Genomic DNA, 23,587 nt, shown 5'->3' on the forward strand with positions numbered 1-23,587 from the left:
ACAACTGACACGACAATAACAAAGTGTTTAGAAACATTTTATTGTAGTTAATTACTGTAATTATTTATTGTAGTAATACCAGTTACTGATTATCTAAATTTATCCAAGTCATAAAGTACGAGTTTCGTAATATGATTAAACCTATTTGAACAAAATTTTAGACGTTTTTTTGATGGCTTAATTTATTAATAAATCAGTTAATAACATTTTAGACTTTATTTACTCAAAGAAAATGTTATCTATTGTTAAAATTGTGTATTATTAACTAAGTATGAAAGTAATTAGGTGACACAATATTTTTTGAGGGTAACCTTGTAATAATAGTGAGCATATTAACCAAACGCTACTTTGCACTACTTTGACAACAATCGTCAACAATGGTGGAACAGATCCTGTGACATTTCTAAGGCAGTGCTCGTTTTCTGAGACGAAAATATCAATAATGATCAATATTTTTAAAGTAATAACAAATGCGATAATATTTTAATGATATTTCGCTTAATGATCTTACAAAACGGCGAGAATGTGTGATGTTTGTTCGGAGTTTTCACAGCTTTTAATAAATTGTAAGTTACATTGTTTCGAAATTTTGTGATCCATTTACTTTTATGTACATTTTCTTACTTAGAATTTTGATAATTTATGCTAAACATATATTAAATATATATAAACAAATAGGATTGAAATTATATAGTCATTTTATTGTTGTTATTTTAGGTGAAACCAGACTAACCGACGATGTGTCCCAGTACCCAACTATAAGTCAGTCCGAACTTGAAACAGTATTAAATTATATTCTTTCATGGCCACAGAGGTATGTTTTTAAAAATATCATTAGCTAAACTATTATTATAATGTTGTTTAGGCGTAAAAAAAAACTACATAAATATCTATTCATATGCGTTCCTTAATTATAAATTAATGTAATAGTTACCTTCTTGTGAATTATAATATAACTATGTTTATTGAACGAATTTGTTTACTTCAGGCAGTGTATGTGCTGTTACCGTGATGTGAAGAATTTTGAAAGATTTTATTTAGTTGTTCAAAGCATCTTATGCTTATCAGTGTGCCAACTCAAACTGCTTAAAGATGATTTAATAACTTCTGCAAAAACAAAATCGAGCTCTGATAATCAAGAACTACAAAAAGAACCAGAAGTTCCAAGCATTGTAAAAAATGAGGAAGAAAGCAAAGAATCAAAAGAGACAGATTTGGATACAGATAGTACAAAAGCACCCGATCAACCTACAGATGAGACACCAAGTATAGATAAACCTGCAGTGATCAGTTTTGACAGTGAAACATGGTCAATGCAGCAAAACGAAAAGCTAATGCACATTGTATCTAAGATATTTCTTCTCAATTTCCCTCTTTATTTAGCCTGTAAACATTCAGCTCTTAGCCGGCTTGATGATCTGTCGGCGCAAGAAATATCAAATCTGAGCTCATACTGCGATCTTCATGATACTGAAATACCTGCTTATCTACTAAGGAATGTTAGCCTTTTTTGTAAACTAGGTGGAGTATGTGCTATGACTTCAGTGTTTGAGAATGCAACACCCACAAGTCTCCCTCTGTCTATGGCACATGCGATAGTAGCAGCTGTAGGAAATTTGAAACTTTGGTTGAATTTCAGAGCAGTTTCACAGCTCTTTATGCCTTTGAGAAGCAAGATTTTAAAATTTATGTGTAGTCTAGAAGATAAAGATTTAAGAGTACCAGCAGTCAAGTCAATGGCAGGTAAGCAAATGAAAATACTTAAATATAAGTCAATTTGTAGATGTAGTCATTAGATATTTTACTAAAATATTTTTTTTTATCAGACTTCATGTGGGGAGCCGCTAAAGAACCCCTCGATGCCCCACTAGCATTTGATGGTGATGGATTGGCTTTAGCATTCAAGTACTTTAACAGCAGTACATTGACTATGAGACTTGCTGGTGTAGCTCAGATCAATGCTCACATAGCTGCTCACAATGAACTGTGTGCTGGAGAACCAGCGGCCGATGCAGAACTGGCTGGACAGCAGCTTGCGACATGGTTGACTAATAACAATATCATTGAACATTTGTTTGGTCCTAATCTCCATGTTGAGGTAATCTACATTATGTTAACTCTGTAGTACATAGTTACAATACTTAATATTATTATAATTAATTTTTATATTACAGGTGATAAAGCAATCCCATATGATCCTAAAGTTTCTTGCTGTGGAGGGTAGAGTTACTTCTGAACATGTTGAGTTGGTGTGGGCAGCTGCTCAGCTTAAGCACTGTGGTCGTCAAGTGTATGATTTGTTACCAGGGTTTATTAGAGCACTAGCTCCAAAACCATGCTCACATCTGTACAGTCTGCTATGTTCTTTACCCCCCAAAGAACATACTGAACAGGTTAGTGTCATATATTTTTAAAGTATTTTATATATATATATATATATAGACTAGCGCTTGACTGCAATCTCACTTGATGGTAAGTGAAGATGCAGCCTAAGATAGTGTGCGCTAGCCTAGAAGATGCCTATTCAGTCTTGATTTAATGATAACCAAGTTATTGTTAGTTGGAAAAACGGAAGCCAGATTCTAAATTTTTGGCAGTGCGTATTAGGAACGAGGAAGCAAAGTGCTGAAGATTTATACACGCATTGTTTAGTCTTCAAACTTCTAAAGTCTCGGGAAAAGCATTTATTATATATATCGCAGCCTAGGTGAATGGCGTCTTTTGCACATATGTCTGCCATCTCAATACCTGCTATACCGCTGTGACTTGGTATGCAAGCAAGCGCTACTTCAATATTCGACTGATGACATTTGAACAGTGTCTCTTTTATCTTTAGAGTAATACTAGGCATACACTAAAAGATCCCCTGTGGACCTGTTATGACGGAAACTGTATTGCTGGTTCGAAAGGAGGTGATTTCTCTATAGTCTCTCTCTTGTATAGTTATTACTATAATTATATTACATATTGAGTTTTGGCGAGAAACATTGATTTGTTTAACAATTAAATTTTTAATATGTTCTTATTTAATATCTTTTTAACCGACTTCCAAAAAAGGAGGAGGTTCTCAATTCGACTATTTTTTTTTTTTTTCTGTATGTTACATCAGAACTTTTGACCGTGTCGACCGATTTCGACAAATTTTTTTTTAATCGAAATGTGGTGTGTGTCAATTGGTCCCATTTAAATTTATTTGAGATCTAACAACTACTTTTCGAGTTATATCTAATAATGCGTTTTTACTTGACGCTTTTTTCGTCGACCTACGTTGTATTACACCAACACACAACTACACCACCACAACCACACAACTTTTTACTGGATGTACCGATTTTGATAATTCTTTTTTTGTTGGAAAGGAGATATCCCTTATTTTGTACTATGATAAAGAAAACCAGGATTTGATGATGGGATCCTTGAGAAATCGAGGGAAACTCTCGAAAATCCGCATAACTTTTTGCTGGGTGTACCGATTTTGATAATTCTTTTTTTGTTGGAAAGAAGATATCCCTAGTTTAGTACCATGATAAGGAAACCAGGATCTAATGATGGGATCCCAGAGAAACCGAGGGAAACTCTTGAAAATCCGCAATAACTTTTTACTGGGTGTACCGATTTTAATAATTTTTAATTTGATCGAAAGCTGATGTTTGTCATGTGGCCACATATAAATTTTATTGAGATATGATAACTGCTTTTTGAGTAATCTTTGATAACGCGTAGTTACTTGACTATTTTTTCGTCGATCTACGTTGTATTACTCGTCGATGTAATTGAAGTCGGTTTTTTTTTCGTTTGCGAGCAAACACAATTATTGAAGCTACTTTTTTCTACTTAACTTTTAAATCTTTTGTATTTACTTGCGTTAAATTTTGATGTTTAAATATTCTATTCTTGTCTAGAGTCATATTGTCATGAGTTTGTAACAGCCGCAAAATGAAATTTATCCAAAAATAGTAGTGCAGTGCATTCAACAAACTAGCAAGACTTTACTTGTTTCAGTCAAAATTAAAATATGGTTATAGTTTCAATTTACTGTTTGCAATGTAACATATTATGTAGAAAACATCAGTAACATGCTTTTTCAAAAAATATATTTAAACAACAAATATATACAAACTGTTATGCTAGTAGAAGTTGTTGGACATAAAGCGCCATATTTTCTTTATATATCGAATATATCGATATTTTTTTTATTTTATTTTTTTAATATGGACTTTGTCCTGCTAATGATGTCCGTTAATCACGTACTGTTTTTAACAACCACTTCCTTACTTACCTAATTCGATTTTAAAAATTTGGTAATATGTTGTCAGGGTTTAGTTTTTTTTTGTGAAAGATATACTGAAATTTTTAGGATATAATTTTTAAATACAGGTATAATCTGGTTAAATCTTCGTAAATTAAGGATTGTGATACAATATCCCAGACAGGCATTAAGGTTCAGGGTGTGGTTGCCTTTTTTTGTATAAAAATCGCTCGTTCAATTACAATTACATGCACGTCATATGAGTCATATCTCATTATTGTTCTCGCCTCCTTGTGATATTCCGAACCTCACGTGTTTAATGGACGACCCCTCAGTAAAACGTCCAGTTACCAGTATTTAGTCAAACAACTCGAACAGAGCCTGTACCTGGCGTCGGCGCTGATGCGCGCGATGTGGGCGCGCGGCGGCTGCGGCGCGGGCTCGCCGGCGCCCGAGCCGCCGCGCCTGGCGCCGCCGCCCTGCAAGCCGCACCACCGCTCCTCCTCCGAGGCCAGTGTGAGCATGGACCAGACCAACTCCGACGACGACCCGGTACCACTCCCACCACATATCATTTATTGAATTATTATTACGGTTTTTTTTTAAATTTATTTTTATGGAAATAAACAATACCTAATAAATTTTATACATGGCACGTATTTTAAAACCATTACCAAAACAGTTTCCAATGTTTATATATAGATATTTAGATTTATTTTTTTCTAACAAATGCCTCACACTTAACAGCCCCATCTAGGATTTACTCTTGAGTCTGGGGTCTGGACTGTTCACAAGCACAAACGCCTAGACTACGGCAAACATCTGTATGGCCAATAGAAACGTTTGCCATGTGCGGGGATCGAACCCGCAACCGCTAGCACAGTCACAACAGTCACAATCCAGTGCATATCGTAGCGTCAATGCATTTTATTTATTGCAATTATTTTTTAGATATCGTTTTAATTATCTTATAAATCTAAATGACATTATTTTTGGAACAAACTATCTCAAAACTAAAATGGTATTATGGTTCAGCCTGTAACATCTCACTGATGGGCATAGGTTTCTTTCACTATGTAGGAGAAGGATTGAAGTTTAATCCACACGCTGCTCTACTGCGGGTTGACAAATATGAAATATGTTGCTTATGATAATAGGTACTGATATTTAAGGTGGGAGATATAAATATTTGCACAGGAATCAAACCCTGTCAGTCCAAATCCTATCAGTTGAACTGATACTTAAATAGTTTTAATATTCTTAAAGATTCAAACAACATTATTATAGAACAATGTCTCGAAATTAAGAATATATTTACTCATTATGATTAGACGATAACAGTCAGTATAAATCTCGTTTATTTCAAGTGTGAAGAACTGAGTACATCAGGAGAGGATGCTGGACCTACACCACGAAAGCAAAGTAAACATCAACGTGATCTCACAGGTATATTCAAATATATTTGTTAATTAAGACATTACAACTTGTTGATGTGTATCTAATGACATGTGTTTTTGCTTACAGCTGAGCAGCTTCAATGGCTTGGAGAAGGGGAAGAACTTTCTAAAAAGGAATGTCCCTCTCTTAAAACTTGTCAAAAGTAAGTACTTCATTCAAATGTGTACATATTTTTTATCGATTAATTATTTTTTTAGTAGATCCATTCATCCATTGTCATATTTTGTGGTAAAATTGATATGTTTTTTAACTTTTAAAGTTTATTAAACAATTCTATATATATTTAAAATGAAAGTATTCACTTAAATAGGCGTAATAAACGACCTGGGAGTAGCGGAAGTGCCAGCAGTGGTGCAGATGAGTTGCTGCGTCCACGAAAGAAGAAGCTGTACAAGAAACGTCAAAAGCCAAGCAAGGCCAGGCATTTCCGTGAGTGCATGGTCCATACATTCCATTATTCCTTTGAATCTTTTTACAGTTGTAACGATTTGTAATAAAAACGTTATGGTTTTACTAGTAACATTATGGTTGTAAATGTAATGGTTTATTCTTAGTCTAGTTGATGTGTTTTTTAAATAATGTCTTATAACTTATATAATCATGGCAAACTAAAATAAAAGTAAAGATGTTTATGGTGTGTATAGTTTTAGTCTGTGTTGAGACATCGTAGTTAACGTACGTTTGTGTTCTGAGGAACGGGGTCAGAGACTCTCAAAGTTCTTTTTTTTTTTCTCTTTGTTTTTGCTTGCATCATGTTCAGGTGTGCTGGTTGTAACTCCGAAAGTCGGGATGTGGCGCAATGCAGTGCTTGTTCACGTTGTTTTGATTTTAACTGTGCAGGCATAACCGAAGTGGGTTACAGAAAGCTAGGTGACAGAAAATCTAACTGGAAATGCCTGGGATGCAAAAGCGGTACTCAAAATGTCGGTCAACATGCTTTGCTGTCTTCACCGTCTGTTACCAAGACTATAGATTTGGATAGCATGTATAGTGAGCTAAAAAAGATGTCTAAACGAATGTCCATCTTAGATACTTTAGCTGAAGACATGAAATCCATCAAAGCAGAAATACAAGATCTTAAATCTTCCGTGGATTATGCTCATGAAACTGTCAAGGCCTTTTCCGATAAATTTTCGGACATGGAAACACGCTTAGAGTTATTAGAGAATGACCGACCTGAGTTACTCTCCCTGAAAAAACGAGTGGAGCAGATGGAATCAACCTTGAAAGATAATGAACAGCGTGCACGCTTGAATAATGTCGAAATAAAAGGTATCCCACAGAAAAGCTCGGAAAATTTATTAGATATTGTAACAAAAATTGGAACTGTGGTGAACTGTAACATTTCAAATAGCCAAATAAATTATATATCTAGAATACCAACAAGAAATGAAAAAGAAAAGGACAGTAAAACTATTATTGTAAGTTTCAATAATCGCTATATAAGAGATAACTTTGTGGCTTCCGCCCGGTCGCACAAATCGCTAACTCCAAAGGATCTGCAACTTCAAGGAGATGGAAGAATATTCATTAATGATCACTTGACCCTAGATAATAAATTGCTGTTAAATAAAACAAAGATACTGGCCAAAGAAAAAGGTTTTATGTATGTCTGGGTCAAATATTCTAAAATATGGATCAGAAGAAACTCCGAATCGCGAGCCTTTTTTATAAAATCAGAGTTAGACCTACTCAAATTAACAAACTAAAATCAAAAATATTAATGTTAATATGTTTGAGAAACGCTATAAACATTATTACGCACCGAACGAATTCTTTTGTTCGCCGGACACTCAAGGACATATTAGACTCGACCATCACACCATTGCGTTTGTCTACCCTCAGTGATTTATTTTTTGCTTTGTTTTTAAGATTTCGTATATTGGAGTGTCGTACTTATTCCGCATACAGTAAAATTCTATATTCTATGCGTTTTGCGGTTTGTGGATCTTTTTATGTAATACGTGTGTACGAAGAAAATATACAAATTTATATTGATTGTTATGCACACAATTTTATTGCGATTGTAAAAATTAATTTTTTGATTTATGCACTGGCTAATATGAAAACATTATTACCTAGTTTCTTGTTGATTGTAAAAATTAATTTCTTAATTTATGTACTTCTTAATATGGAAACATTATTACTTTGTACCACCAGATTTTATCGCGTTATTAATAAAAAGTTACTCTTGTCATTATATTTTCATTTTATAATTACTATAACAGTTTTAAACAAAATATTGAAATTTCATATTGGTCAGTGTTCTTGTTTGTGTGATGCTGTAGTGGTATGTGTTTGCAGATTCCTGTGGTTGATTTGTTACTGTTTATTATGTAATAATAATTATAAAAACATTGGCGATGTCGCTATGGCTTACCATATTTATAACTTAAGATATAAATGGGAATTTAGAATTTGTACGTGTGAGTATTATATTATGTATGTGTGTATGTGTCTTGACCGTGATATCTTGTGTATGTCACGATGGTTAATTTATCACATGCGGACACTATTTTATAAGAAAGAATATGTTATTATACTTATTAATCGATCTTATTGTTATATTATTATTCTTATACTACACAACACGTTTTGGATTACACCGTTGTTATCAGATATCGATTATAAATGACTACGTTAAAGATTTACCATCAAAATGTTAGGGGGTTGCGCACGAAGACACATACGTTTCTTAGAAATGTTTTACAGAAATCCTTTGATGTTATTACATTAACAGAAACGTGGCTTATCGATGGTATAAATGATTCGGAGATTTTTGACGATCGTTACCTAGTGTGGCGACGAGATAGAGATTATTCTCGGACGGGTCAGTTGAGGGGTGGAGGTGTGCTCATTGCTGTCAAAAAGGACTTAATAACGGATGGATGTAATAACTGGTGCTCATTGGCGGAAGATGTGTGGGTTGTATTAACTTTAAGGAACTCGCAGACCACACATAAATTATACATATGCACTGTATACATCATTGGAGAAAATCGTGGCTATTCATTGGGGGAACAATTAGTAAATTTTTCAGAAAAATTGACAGCTAACTCGTCTAGCCGACCTAACGACAGTTTCCTCATATTAGGTGATTTTAATATGCCCAATTTAACATGGTTTCGTCAACCTGGTGAATCATACTTGTACCCCACTAATATAAGCGGGTGGCACCAAATTACCTTTTTTGATAATTTAAAATTCTGTAATGTGGAGCAGTACAACCACTTAAAAAACTTCCACGGCAGACATCTAGATCTAGTGTTTTCAAATTCTGAGGTTAGTGTTGAAGCATCCTCTGACCCATTAGTTAACGTGGACCCAAATCACCCTGCCCTGATTGTAACCACCCGTTTCACCGATCTTAAGCCTTTAACCACTATTCCACGAATTAAGTACTTGTACGAAAAAGCAAACTATACTGCTATTAATGATGAACTAAGCAAAATCGACTGGCCCAAAACTTTTTCTAGCAACCACATAGATGTAGCTATAGACTTTTTTTACCAGACTCTTTACAATTTACGAGATTCTTATGTACCAACGAAAGTCCTTAAAGTTAATCGCAAATATCCTTCTTGGTATAACCCATCTTTGATTAAATTACTAAAAGAAAAACATAAATTTCATTTAAAATATAAAAAATATAAAAACATAACTGATTTAAATACATTTATTTTGCTAAGAGAACGTGCTAAGATCATAGAAAAAGAATGTTACCAAGCTTACATTGCGAAAATTGAAAACAATATTGTTAAAAATCCGAAATCGTTTTGGTCATTCATTAAAAATAAAAAACAATCGTCAGTTTACCCATCCGTAATGTCATATGGTGGCGACTCGTTGAGTTCTGGTGAGTCAATATGCAATAAGTTTGCTGAATACTTTCAATCGAACTTTCAGCAACCGTCTACGTGTGATATAATATCTCCCGATCTTACACCTTCACCGGAGGTCGTCGTAGATATAGCTAACATTGAAGTACTTGATAATGATGTACTTGAACTTCTTAAGTGTCTAGACTTGAGTAAATCAGCAGGACCTGATCATATTCCTCCATTATTTATAGTTTCGTGTGCAAAGAGTTTAAAGACACCGTTAGCATTATTGTTCAGACTTTCATTGGAGACCGGTACAGTGCCCGATATTTGGAAATCTGCATTCGTAACGCCAATACACAAGAAAGGTCCAAAAAATATAGTGGAAAACTACAGACCAATTTCCAAATTGTGTCTTTTTGCTAAAGTTTTCGAAAGAGTCGTGCACAAACAAGTATATGCTCATATCAAGTGTATTCTAAATGAACAACAACATGGCTTCGTTAAGAATAAATCAACCACTTCTAATCTTCTGCTATGCAGTGATTTCTTAACAGAACATATGTCTAAAGGTTACCAAGTAGATGTAATCTACACAGATTACAGTAAGGCATTTGATAGAATTGATCATAAAATGCTATTGCGTAAGCTTCAAATGGTTGGTATCCGAGGTAATCTATACAGGTGGTTTTCGTCATATATTAAAAATAGATGTCAAACAGTGGTTCTTAACGGATATACGTCATCATCGTTGTTTATACCCTCCGGTATCCCTCAGGGCTCGATTCTGGGTCCTCTCTTATTTAATATATTCATAAATGATATTTCACATTGTTTTAATCATTCTAAGATTCTTTTATATGCAGACGACATGAAAATTCTCTGTCCTATTCGCACTCAAAGAGATGCATATTGTTTGCAACTTGATCTTCAGACTTTTGAGGCATACTGTCAGCTTAATAATCTTGATTTAAACGTAAATAAATGCTTTGTCTGCACTTTTACTCGTAGTTTAACACCACTAGCAACCTTCTACTTTCTGAAGGGGTCAGCGTTAACCCGAGTTGCTGCTATAAAAGATTTGGGAGTCATCTTTGATTCTAAATTACGGTTCGATAATCACATTGACACGATTGTTTCTAAAGCATCAAAGGCTCTAGGCTTTGTTATGAGACTTTCTTCAGAATTTAGGAATATAAAAACATTAAAAATATTGTATTGTGTATTTGTGCGCAGCCACCTCGAATACGCGTCCGAAGTTTGGAATCCCATGTACGCTACATACATTAATCGCATTGAAAGTATCCAAAAACGCTTTCTTCGCCATCTGCAATTTAAATGTCAAATATTCGACACTAGTTATGAATCAAGATGCCAGCGGCATCATATCCTTCCTCTGTATCAGCGCAGGCAAATGAGTGATATAATTTACCTTTCTAAATTGTCGAATGGTTTATTGGATAGTCCTGAGCTCCTGGCAAAGGTTGGATTAAATGTACCATATTATACACGCGGGAACAAACATATGCCTTTACACGTACCATTTGCATCCACAAATTATAGAAAGAATTCATTTACTGTCCGTGCTTGTAGGTCTTTCAACTTGATTTCCAGTGAGTGTGATATTGATTTATATCACACTACTTCTGCTAAATTAAAGCAATTACTAAATAAACGCTTTTTCTGTCAAAGCTTTGTTAACTAAAAGTTTAAAATTAACCGAACAATACAACCTACAAACACAGAACTTTGTTTGCTCACATTTTTTTTTCTTTTCTTTATGCACAATTTTATGAATACTGTTTAATATTTTAATTTCCTACTTGTCCAACACAACACTATTGTTAATTTATTGCTACACGTGGAAACTTGTCAATGGCCTTCTGTTGTTATAATTTATATTATTGTTAATGTTAGCTGTAAGTTTCCCAAATAAAATAAAATAAAATAAAAATAAAATAATAGTAAACTACATGATGTAAATGTTGGTGCCAGTAGCAAGCCAGCTGAAGACCGCGGAGCTAGCGGAGTCAGTGTCTGAGGTGGAAGAGGAGTCTTCGGGAAGTGATACCGCGCACTGCCAGCTGCTGTGCGACAATGTGGACACCAGGTCGGTGGTTCCTCGTGTTCTTTTGCAGTGTTGAATATCAACATGTTATGTTTAAATTTAAATCTAGTTAAAGAAATATTGTATTGACCACTATGTAGTATCGTCTTTTTTGTTAGTTGTGTATTTAAAGTAAATAATATATTTATTTGGAGTAAACACTGTCTTGGAGAAATATATGCTGGAATCCATATTGTTTTATAATTAATATAGCTATATTTTCGTTTTTCAATATACTATAACAAACTGCTCAAAACAATTAGGTGGTAATAATATTTTGATGTTGATTTATTTGATCATTGCTAAGCTAAAACGGTACATGAGTTTTAAATAAATGCAGAGTTTAATTGTCCACATAGAGTACCCTACTAATTACCATATATCCTTCGGTATCCTTAGTAGAATTATTATTTATGCTATGATTTAACGGCTGATTTTGTTGGATTCAGTGACGCCGTATTTTAAGTAAGATATTACCAATTTTATACTAAAACACGGTTTTTTTAAAACAGTACCCGTGGAGTTCTTCTCTCCAGAATCCACATTCCGAATCGGTAGAAGCTGCACTTTTAACTGAAATAAATTTCTTAAGACAAATATAATTTTAATGATGACCCTTCAAGAGTGAAGCCTATTTGAATGGAAGTGATTTTTGATTTTGGTTATCCTCAGACGTCTGATGGAGCTGCGCCTGTTGGAGAGCTACAAGCGCCGCTCGGAGGAGGAGGGCAGCGCGTCGTCGCCCTCGCACTCGCACCGGCACCTGCCCGACCTGGACGAGGACGACTCCGCCTGCGAGGAGGAGCTGGCGCGCCTCGCCGCGCAGGTGGGTTCCATTGTACCACTAGCTCCACGACGCTCTGACGACCGCTCGGTGTAATGGTACGTGTGACGTGTCGGCGGCGCCTAAACACCGACGGTTGATCGATTCCCGCGCGGAGTGGATATTTGTGTTTATACAAATATTTATTTTCGGTCTGGTTGTTAGTCCCTGCGAGCTGGAGACACTTCCGGAGATCTTCAAGAACCCAAAAAAGCTTCTAAAGTTTCTGGAGGAGCTTGGGTGGCAAGAGTGAATCGAATCATTCCCACACACGCAAAATAGGCGCAAAGTTGTCGAGTTGCGGAAACCAGCCCGTGTTAACCATACCATACCATACCATACCATACCATACCATACCATACCATACCATACCATACCATACCATACCATACCATACCATACCATACCATACCATACCATACCATACCATACCATACCATACCATACCATACCATACCATACCATACCATACCATACCATACCATACCATACCATACCATACCATACCATACCATACCATACCATACCATACCATACCATACCATAGTCCCTGCGAGCCTCCCCACCGTGCCTCGGAGAGCACGTTAAACTGTCGGTCCCGGTTGCTATCATGTACACCCGACAGCAACCGTTACTCATAATACGGAATATATCCGCCAACCCGCATTGGAGCAGCGTGTGATCCTTCTCCTACATGGGGAAAGAGGCCTATGCCCAGTAGTGGGATATTAAAGGCTGAAGCGAATGTCAAGAAGGATGGGTTTCGCGAAATGAGGTGTATGCACTTTGGCTAATCAATCATTGAAGAAGGAACATAGGCCTCAATTTAGGAGCATTGGAGCTTAATCCACCACGCTGCTCAACTGCCGGTTGGCGTTCATAACTTGTTTATTAAGACCTGTAATTTTTACATTTGTGTAGTAAATAAATAACTCATTTTGCTGATAATGAGTTGGAATGAGATTTTTATTAACAAAAATATAGAAATCAAATATATATCAGACATCTGATTCTGATATAACTGTCCTACTATGTATCGTTGAGGTAAGACACAGTAGGAAATTTCCTGTTTAAAATATGGAGCCCTGCCAACTAGGGAAGTAACTTATTTTCTTGTTTCAAGTTATTTTCTTGTGGCGAGTAAGGTTGCCAGAGTTCTTGATGAAGGTCTGGGGTAGGGTTGACGTTGACGCAATTAGGTGGCGCATGCTAGCGCGACCCAATCTCGCTCCACCCAGGCTGACGACTGCTCACACATGGTGATTTTTAGTCAGTAGGAGTCTGACATAACCCTCTGGCACCCCTGAGCAGGAGGGTATCCATGATGGATGTTTCCCACGTAAAAAAAAGAGTTGACAGCGTAACTTCTGGTGTTCCAGGCGTCCATTAGGTTGGGTTAATCGAATAAGATAAATATCGGTAAGAAAAGGAAAAACAGGAGGGTTGTTTGCAGGCACAGTGTCTAACGGAGTACGGTGCGGGAGCCCTAGAGGCCCGGCCTCCGTCTCCGGCTCCGGCGCTTCCCTTCAGCGTAGACGACGTGTGTCGCCCCGGGAACACGCTGCTATGGGACCTGCTACAGGACGGCGCCATTGTGAGTCGTATGACGAGTCTTGTGACGTACTACCGTAGAGAGAGAGAGAATGCACATAGTACAGGAAGAGAACTAGTGTTGTATTGTCGTATATTGTTGTTAAAAATGTCGTGGCAAATGTCATGTTTATTGCAAAATAACTATCCAAATTTTAAACATCTGTCAATGCTTCCTGTCAATGGAGTTATTGTTGTTTTAGTTGTTTATGTTATTAAAAAGAGTAAAATGTCTAAAATGGGCATTTTAGACATTTTACTCTTTTTAATAACATGCAAAAATAACTGACATTGCTTAAATTTTAATGTTTACTGTCAAATCTGAAATAAAAAAAGTGACTACAAAATTAACACTAAAATAATATGTTTGTTGGATCTGCATATAGATGTTGATATAATGTTGAATAAATATCTTACAAACTAAATTTCATTCTCTTAAACGATTATTTTTTAATGATGTTAAATTAATTAGTGGTATTTTTTCAGGAACAACTTGGAGAAGGATTAGCACTAGAAGCTGAAAAAGCTTTGTGTGCTCTCCTTTGTTTTAGTACAGACAAGTTCATTAGAATAAAATTTATAGAAGGATGTCTTGATAATCTAGCTAATCATAGGTAAGAAAATGAAAAAAAAAATCGAAATATATATATATATATATATATATATTTTTTTTTTTTTATCAATATGGATGTCAATTTGTATAATCCTTTGTTTGAATAGATCTGTTGCCGTGTCACTGCGTCTGCTACCAAAGTTGTTCTCGTCATTCCAACAATTGAGAGGAATGGATATGCATCAGGTAATTTTTAATCAAAACTAAATTCTATTTAACATTCTTTCTAGGAATAAACTATGTTAGTACTAAGAAATAACAACTTAGGAATACAATTAGAGTGTAATTTGCCGTCTTTTTTCTTGGTTCTGGTATTGGACCAAATTCATACACTACTAAAGCAAGTAAACCTTTCCCTTGAGATAGTTAGTTCTAATTGATTATTATGAAAGCAGTTGGGCCATAAACAATTGTTTTTAAGTAATTTGTTAACTTAAATTTTAATTGATATTTATACTTTATATGAGATACAGGCTAGGCCTAGGTCAGATGCTAATACGAATATAATAGCTACACTACTCGGCCATAAATAATGCACATTGACCTCGTAGCGCGTAATAGTCCAAGACTCAGACCAGACCTTTCTTATTTTCTGATTAATAAAATATACGTATACAATATAATAGTAAAAAGAGTTGCTAAAATATTTTCTATGGATTTTAAAAATAATATAATTATTTATTTATTTATTAAAACTTTATTGCACAGACAAAGAAAGAAGATAGATAAATTTTAGAACGATTAAATATAAAAACAAATAGTGTATGCAAAGGCGGCCTTATCGCTTATAGCGATCTCTTCCAGGCAACCTTTAATAAAAGTAGTGTAGGAAAAATATGTCGGTAAAAGTGCGCAATCAACCGTGCAAGTTTATTACACATAATTAAATCAATTTATGATAGTAAATAGTTATATAATACTATGTTCATACATTTAAAAGGTATATACCTACATAAACATATACATATAATATAATTAGTGTCTGGCAGTAAATACGGTCAACTGAAGGTGTTTGGCAGTATCAATTCAATATTTTTTTACAGTATTCTATTAACATAATAAGTTATGTAAAATAACTAGTTAATACCACTTTTACGTACATATAGCAGCTAATATAATACGTTCTTCGTATACACTAATACATAATATTTTCTTGTACTGTCCATTTTTTTGGAAGTGTCTTATTTAGTAAACAAACCTTGTCAATACGCAATTCACATTTTTTCCGCATTTATCACTCACTTTCACAACACATTTTTAGCTTATGGACATTTGTAAAACTCCGTTTACTATTTATTTCACTAAAAACAAATACCAATTTATCATTTCAAACATAAAAACTATTAAAATACAAATATCGAGAGTACAGATAATTAATATTTTATAATATGCCATTTCAATATCTATTTTATAAGGCAAGTAGGATGTGGTCATTATATTTTTAGAGGTGAATGAACAAAATGAATGTTAAATAGGCTGTTTTCTTTACTTATATTTTAACAATGTTACCGTTAAGCGATTTGTTATTAAGTTTTACATATATCGTTTTTTGTTCTTTTTTTATGTTGAGCGCAAAAAATGCTTACAAAATATTACAAATATCAATATTTTATATTAGAGTTTTTATTGTAAAGGTTTTATTTTATATTATGACTATAAATGTGAACATTTCGAAAAATTGAACATATCAAAGAGTTATTGCATCATTAACAGATGCTTCTGATATTTTCATTGATGAAAAAATGAAGACCGTTCAGTAAAAAAAGCTGAAAAGGTTAAAAAAGAAAGGAAAGGTCAGAAAATAGCTGACTGTATGACTTGAACTGTAATAGCTAAAAAGTTCCGCAAACGTAAGGACGGCAGTAACAGTCGGGCGGGGCTGATGTCTGCAGGTGGTGATGTGGGCGGAGCGCGAGCGCGGCATGATGCGCCTGTTCCTGGAGGACCTGCGCCACTACGTGGCCGCGCGCGCGCCCGCGCCCGACGCGCCCTACGCGCACGTCACCGAGCTCACCGTGCGCCTGCACTTCCTCACCGCCATCTTCTCGCCCGTCGGCTCGCCGCACCACTTCCGGTGAGCGCGTTCGTCGCCCACGTTAGCTTTTATTTAACAACTAGGTCGGCAAAGAAGCGTCCGCCTCACCCGATGGTAAGCGATTACCTTAGTCTGTAGACGCCTGCAACACCGGAAAAATCGCAAACGCGTTTTCGACCATACCCCTAAACCCTTCGGAGCTCCCTTCGAGAGCTCTGGTCACCTTACTCACGACGGGAGCACAACATTGTTCGAAAGAGGCATTATCTAACTGTAATCTTCTGCACGGTCTACGTCTTTCCCCAGTCGGACTGCTCCAGATTTTGAACGGGATATTTCCTGCTATGCCCTTCCCTTAGTTAAATTAAATTAACTATTCTCGTATTCTCCACTTAAGACGAATGAATCGTCTAAACTGATTAAATTTGATACTTAATAATAATACTTTTAAACAGAGGTTAACTATACTAGACTAACTGTCGCCACTGTCGCCGAGAGATACACGATTGAGCAGAGGGTGATGAATGTCCTCAATGTGCAGGTTAACGGTGGAGCAAGTAGAGGAGTTGTGGCAATGCCTGGTTGCGCGCGGCTCCAGCGAGTGCGCCGACTGTCTGTACTCGTGGTTGCTGTCGCACACAAAGTCGCCCGACCAGCACGCGCTCGGCCTCGACGCGCTGCGTTTCCTCTACGTCGAGAAGATGCCCACTTTGGACCCTGAGGTGATTAGCGTTTCTCAGGAAATTTGCTACTTGTTTTTAAAGTTAACTTTAATTTAAATTTAATACATATTCAATATATTCAATATATTCAATATATCTTGCTCTGATTGCTCTCTTGCGCTCTCTGATTGCTTTTTAGCAATAAGATCGCCTGGTTGTTACTATAATTGCTTGTAATGTAAATTTTGTTCTTTATTTAAATTCTTTAATTAAAATAAAGTATATTATTATTATATAAATTGTAAATGTAAAGATTTCTGAAAACAATTGTATTTTTTTTTTTTGTTAGAAAATCTATTTATTGAGAGAAAATTTTAGACTAAAATCATCACGACCGAAATCGCCCAAGGTCGTCTAGTTTAAACAATAACCGTAAAAAGCTTGTAACAATGTATATTCTGTCCAGACGATCAGCATCATGGGCCTGAGCCTGTACCAGCAGCTGTGCAACCTGGCGCGCATGGCGCTGGGCGCGGGAGACTCGCGCGACGCCGCGCACCCGCACACGCTCGCTATGGACCACCTGTGGAAGATCGCATTGAGGGCTAACAGTACGGGTACGGCCGCCACTTTCTGTTATATGTAATATCTGACGCGGCAAACGTTGTTTTTCTATATGGGAAGGGACTATTATCATCTAGGAATATAAAATATAGCTTACAACCTATTTATTGTCAGACCTACCAAATATACACAAAAAAATTATAAAAATCGATCAAATTGTTTCGGAGCAGTTTCATCACAAACACTAACATGTAATTTATATATATTATATATTAAATTGGTTATTATGCATTTAAATTTTTTTCTGTTCTCAAAGTATTACATTTTGTCATTTTTAGACTAAAATTATGTCTATAAGTTTATTCTTGGGCAAATGTCTCAATGTTTTTTTTTTTTTTTTTTTTTTTTTTTAAGTGAAAACATCTTTTGGCGCACCGCACTCATATTTTTTCGTAGGTAGTAAGTTAGGCCGATCCGTCACACTGAGGTGAAAGGCTCGATCGGAATAACTGGAAACCGCCGAGTGTACCCGAGCGAGAAATATAGAGACAGCTGCTCTTCACTGCTGAACGGTGAAAGGCTCGATCGAATGAACTTGGAACCGCCGAATGTACCCAAGCGAGAAATATACAGACAGCTTCTCTTCGCTGCTGAACAGTGAAAGGCTCGATCGGATAAACTCGGAACCGCCGAGTGTACCCGAGCGAGAAATATACAGACAGCTGCTCTTCGAAGCTGAACGGTGAAAGGCTCGATCGGGTGAACTCGGGACTTGTTATTGCTTGATTGCGATTGCGAATGAAGTTTTCACTTCTGTCCTTGCGGTCTTCACTTCAGCCTATCGCAGTCCACTGCTGGACATGGCCTCCACAATTTCGCGCCAAAACGCCCCGCGCTGGGCTGGCTTTGTCGCACCGAAGACGCTACTTCGCCCGTCTTCGGCCTGTATATTTTAAAGCCAGCAGTTGGATGGATATCTCGCCATCGGTCGGTTATATAAGTTCCAAGGTGATAGTGGAACTGTGACCTCATACGAACCACCCACGGGAATAGAGAGAGTTGCTATTTTCTTTACTGCCGTAACCACACAGCAAAATTCCGATCTAAAGCACACACTACTTTTATTTTTTTAGATGTCTCAATGGGTGCTATTCAGTATCTAAACAGTTACTACATGGGCCAGCAGTTACAGCAAGAAGACGATTTTGTTTCCAAGTGTATGTTTCACCTGTCTTCGGCCGCTGAAAGGTTGATTTCGAAAAATGAAGATGGCCAAGAAAGGTTTCTTACATCGAGTGTACTCAGAGACGAAAGTATAGTGACTGAAAAAACTACAGATAAACGAAACATCTATGAACACATGACCGAAGAAGCGGCATTACAATGTATACAGAGAGCCCTATTGTTATTGAAAACACATCTAGACACATTTAAAAGAAGGTATGTTATTGTTTATTTTGTTTAGATTTTTACTCCTATCAATTTCATAATATAACGGAAATTAATAAACGGAAATTAACTGACTGGTTACAGAAATTGAATTATGATGACACGGAAGCGATTCTTTCTGCCCTAACTTAGAGTACTTCTAACATACTAGCACCCATGCCCACACAACACACACACACACACACACACACACACACGCACACACGCGCACACACACACATACACACACACTACCTAACCCATATCGTACCACGAATAACATAAAATATACTAACCTTAGATATATAAAGTTACTATCTCATATAATATTGTTTACAACAAAATTGTTAATGCCCGTATGATGATATTTGAAATGTACTTTTTTAAGGGGTGGAGACCTGGTGTCCTGAAACACAGGCCTCGAGCCTAGCTTAGGCACCAGTCTCCCACAATATTAGTGCTCATGTTATTATGTACCTATCTAATGTCCTGTTAGCAATATTGTGGTGAGAAAATAAATAAATATTATTATTATTATTATTATAAAATATTAGATCTCCCCGCAGCTTTACTTATTTAATTTGACGATCCTAAGAAATTCAGATAGGTAGTTTGGTTATAAATCTATCCTGGATGTTTAGTTATTGCTTGAAATAATGTCAAACATTCCATTATATCGATCCAGTCCATCTAGTGGCTCAATATTCACGGACAAGTATACGCACTGCACGTAGTACAACGCTCATTGTACATGTAATTTTGAACAGATACGCGTACCACCTCCGTCGCTGGGCGCTAGCGGAGTCGGGCGCGTGGGAGGGCGGGGCGACGGGCGCCGGCAGCGTGCGCATCACCCTGCAGCCGGCCGGCGCCGGGCCGCGCGCCGCGCTGGCGCTGCTGCAGACGGACCTGGTGGCGCACCTGCGCGCGCACGTGCACGTCTGGTGGGAGCGCCAGGTGACTGCCGGGCGAGGGGGCTATGGACGCAGGCCACACCGGGATCATTGCCAGCGCTATGCCGACCCTATCCCCACCTCACCCCAGCAATTTTGCTTACCTTACTCATCACAATACCACAAACCTATTTGAGAGCAGTGGTATTTAGTTGCTTTTATGTAAGGTCGACGTTCTTCCCTAGTTGGGCTGTTCCAAACTTTGAGGAAGATATTTTCTGCAGTTGCCTATTTCAATAGATGTGTATAATCTGTTTATTTTTATTTTTAACAAACGAGTAGTGAGTGTGTCTCTTGCACTGTCACTCGCACATTTCCGATATTGACAGAGTGATATGTGTCATTGTTTGAATATTTGTAGAAGCATATTGAATATTTGTAAAATTAAATGTAGAGAAAATTAAATTATTTTATATGTAAATAATTTAATAAATAAAAGAATATTGGATATAGTATAAATATATTATACATATCCAATACATAATTAAAATAAATATTATATAATTCTTGTAATCTTAAAAACTATCGCCATCACTTCCTTCTGACAAACTTTCTGCAGAATCGTAAATAATAACTGCTTCAACATATTTTCTACATAATTGTCGACTTCGTACATTATTGTTTCGATCTTGATTATAATATGATTGACACATGACGACCATTTTTGGCTATCCTCTTTAAAATCTCAACTTCAAACTTAAATTAAAAAATTAATTGTTCAAACTTAATTGATTTTATCCTTTTATTATTTCCTGCCACGTAACCCTTCAATCGAGCCCAAAGTAGCTCAATTGGTCGAGCTCACAGTGATAATGTAGCAAAATATGACGTATTTATTTGTTGACTTTGCCTTCTCGTCTACCACAAATTTTTCAAATCGATCTTTGTTTTGCTTAACTCAAATCAAAATGTTTCGTAAAATCATCATATTTTTTAATAACGATTTCTTTTCTTTTTCTGTGATTTTGGTGGTTCATCTGATTTCATGTCTCCAAAATAAGCTTTAAAAAAAAAACGAAAAAGACATTTAGCGGGAGCGGCATGTGAATGCGAACGCACGCAAAAACATCTTGAGAGTCTAGGTTGTCAGGCCTATACAGTCAGCACGTTCTCGTTACCTTATCAAACTACTTTCAGTAATTTAGGAACTATGGCGTGTATTACAAATATTTTATCTCTAATTTATTCATATGGCAATTTTTTTACATAGATACAAGGAGAGGAAGGTGTGACTGCGCTATCAACGGATGGGCCTTTGCGAATGATCACCCAGGGTCAGGAGCTGACAATCGACTATGATGAGAGGACTCTCTATGATATGGGATTTAAGGATAATCAGGTATAAAAACCATAAATGTTTATATTGGTATTGTATTTTAAAATTAATTTTTTTTTTATTAATACTCAACGGTCTCTAGTAGGATTTACTCCTGTGATGGAAGTTCGGAAACATAATCTACTAGCACAAAGACCCAGATCACGGCAAATATCTGTGATGCCAATACAAATGTCCGTCGTGAGGGGTATCGAATCCGCGACTACCAGCACAACTGCTAGTGCTGCGACCGCTGCGCCAACGCGTCGTATAATATAACTTATAAGTAGTTATAGGTAAAGAATATTTTTTTAAGAGTCTTTGCCCACAGCTGGTGTTCGTGTCGGTGGGCGTGGGCGGGCGCGGAGCATGGGCGGAGTGGCCGTCCGCCCAGCCAGCCCCAGCGCGCGCGAGGCTGCCCACACACCTACTGCTCGACCCCACTTACTTCGACCACCTGTTCACGCTCATGCAGGCTCTGGGCCAGATGAAGGAACCCGGGACTGGGGTAACTTATGTCTTATTTCTTTATTTATTTTATTTTTTAGGGATGGTATATAGCACAGTATAATCATAATAATACGAAATGTCATCGTTTTTAGATTTTACAAAAGATTGTCTTATGATTTTTTAATCTTTATCTTAATATATAAAAAGACAAGTCCTGACTCACTCATCAAGGCTCAGCCCAAACCCCTAAAAGCTGAAATTTTGCACAGAGTTTCCCTTTATGATGTAAACGAGGAATAAGGAATGATATTTAGAAATTCTAAAATTCGAAAGGGGTAAAATGGTGGTTCAAAATTTGTATGGCGAAACAATATTAAATATGTCTATTTATTTTCGATTCGAAACTTCGTAGGAGTACTCCCTAAAATAAATAAGCAAATACGTCTTTCTTAAAGGGTGAAATGGAGTAAATAAACCTAATAATCGACATGGGAGTCGTTATTTATGTTTTTTGGGACGCTGATTGCGAAAATGGCAGTTATTTCGAAGTCTAAGACGGTGGACATGACATTAAATTAATTAAATTGTTTCCCAATACAAACTGAACTCCCGTTTTTCCACTATTCAATTCGATGAAAAAAAATTAAGTCTTAACCTTTAGGTATTTCCTTAGGCAGGTGTCCTGCGCGAGCGAAGCCGCGGGCAAAAGCTAGTATAATATGAAATTGGTTTTTGAATAGTAACTTTTTAATAATTTGTTTTATTGTACATTGCCAAACTTGACCATTCTAGAAGAAATTGCTTTATTAGCGATGAAGCCGCTTATTATGTACTGTTTTATTCTTTATAATTGGTAACGTTTTTATTATGTGTTTAAAATTAATTTGGCTTCCAATTAAGTGTATTGTATTCATTCATTCATTTTCTTCAAGTAGAAAAAACTGTAAGCCCTAACACTGTCTGTCCTGCAGATAATGTCTTATATTTAGAATTAAGTTTAAATTATGCATTTTTTAATAACGATTAAAACTTTGCAGGAGCCTGTAGCGCATACAAAGGCCCAACTCCTATCACGGCGCGTCTGGGACATACTTCAAGCAGTACCTCTCAACCCGACTCTTTTAGAAGCTTTCCAAAATCCTTCAGAAAATAAACTCCCAGAGCTCTTAGACCCCACGAGTCCACAAAAATTAATGTACTCACTACACATCATAGACAAATTAAGTTCAAACAACAATAACAGTAATGTTAAGGAGTCCACCGGAAGCTTAGATAAGACTGAGGAGAAAGTTTGTGTGGAGAATTGGAATGAGTTGTTCATTAAGAAGGGGGGATTGAGGTTGCTCTACGATATCATGATGTCAGGTAAGTTTTTTATGAATTTCATTATTTTTAAATCTTAAATTATTTTATAAGTTCAAGAAATAACAGAAGACAATATCGACTATTCACTAACACTACGATTACTTCAATACTGTTTTATATATAAATTTAGTATTGATAATTTTTAATCAGTATG

The 23,587-nt window shown here is 36.3% G+C and overlaps 1 protein-coding gene across 1 annotated transcript in view; it reads left to right on the forward strand.

Annotated features, from left to right (window-relative positions):
* The first annotated feature begins 356 nt into the window (after positions 1-356).
* The window catches only part of LOC123662527 (ubiquitin carboxyl-terminal hydrolase puf), a 69,926-nt gene continuing 46,695 nt past the window's right edge, over positions 357-23,587 (forward strand). The window contains exons 1-22 of the mRNA XM_045597370.1: positions 357-566; positions 718-814; positions 989-1,743; positions 1,827-2,098; positions 2,175-2,393; positions 4,628-4,801; positions 5,617-5,695; positions 5,774-5,849; positions 6,018-6,136; positions 11,524-11,638; positions 12,308-12,461; positions 13,912-14,052; positions 14,535-14,662; positions 14,769-14,847; positions 16,554-16,735; positions 17,238-17,418; positions 17,825-17,975; positions 19,056-19,362; positions 20,118-20,307; positions 21,514-21,642; positions 21,950-22,126; positions 23,106-23,433. Of these exons, the coding sequence (XP_045453326.1) occupies positions 524-566; positions 718-814; positions 989-1,743; positions 1,827-2,098; positions 2,175-2,393; positions 4,628-4,801; positions 5,617-5,695; positions 5,774-5,849; positions 6,018-6,136; positions 11,524-11,638; positions 12,308-12,461; positions 13,912-14,052; positions 14,535-14,662; positions 14,769-14,847; positions 16,554-16,735; positions 17,238-17,418; positions 17,825-17,975; positions 19,056-19,362; positions 20,118-20,307; positions 21,514-21,642; positions 21,950-22,126; positions 23,106-23,433 (4,096 nt within the window). The 5' untranslated portion in view covers positions 357-523. The remainder of the gene's footprint in view (positions 567-717; positions 815-988; positions 1,744-1,826; positions 2,099-2,174; positions 2,394-4,627; positions 4,802-5,616; positions 5,696-5,773; positions 5,850-6,017; positions 6,137-11,523; positions 11,639-12,307; positions 12,462-13,911; positions 14,053-14,534; positions 14,663-14,768; positions 14,848-16,553; positions 16,736-17,237; positions 17,419-17,824; positions 17,976-19,055; positions 19,363-20,117; positions 20,308-21,513; positions 21,643-21,949; positions 22,127-23,105; positions 23,434-23,587) is intronic.

This window comes from Melitaea cinxia, chromosome 18 (assembly GCF_905220565.1).
Source record: "Melitaea cinxia chromosome 18, ilMelCinx1.1, whole genome shotgun sequence".
NCBI lineage: Eukaryota > Metazoa > Arthropoda > Insecta > Lepidoptera > Nymphalidae > Melitaea > Melitaea cinxia.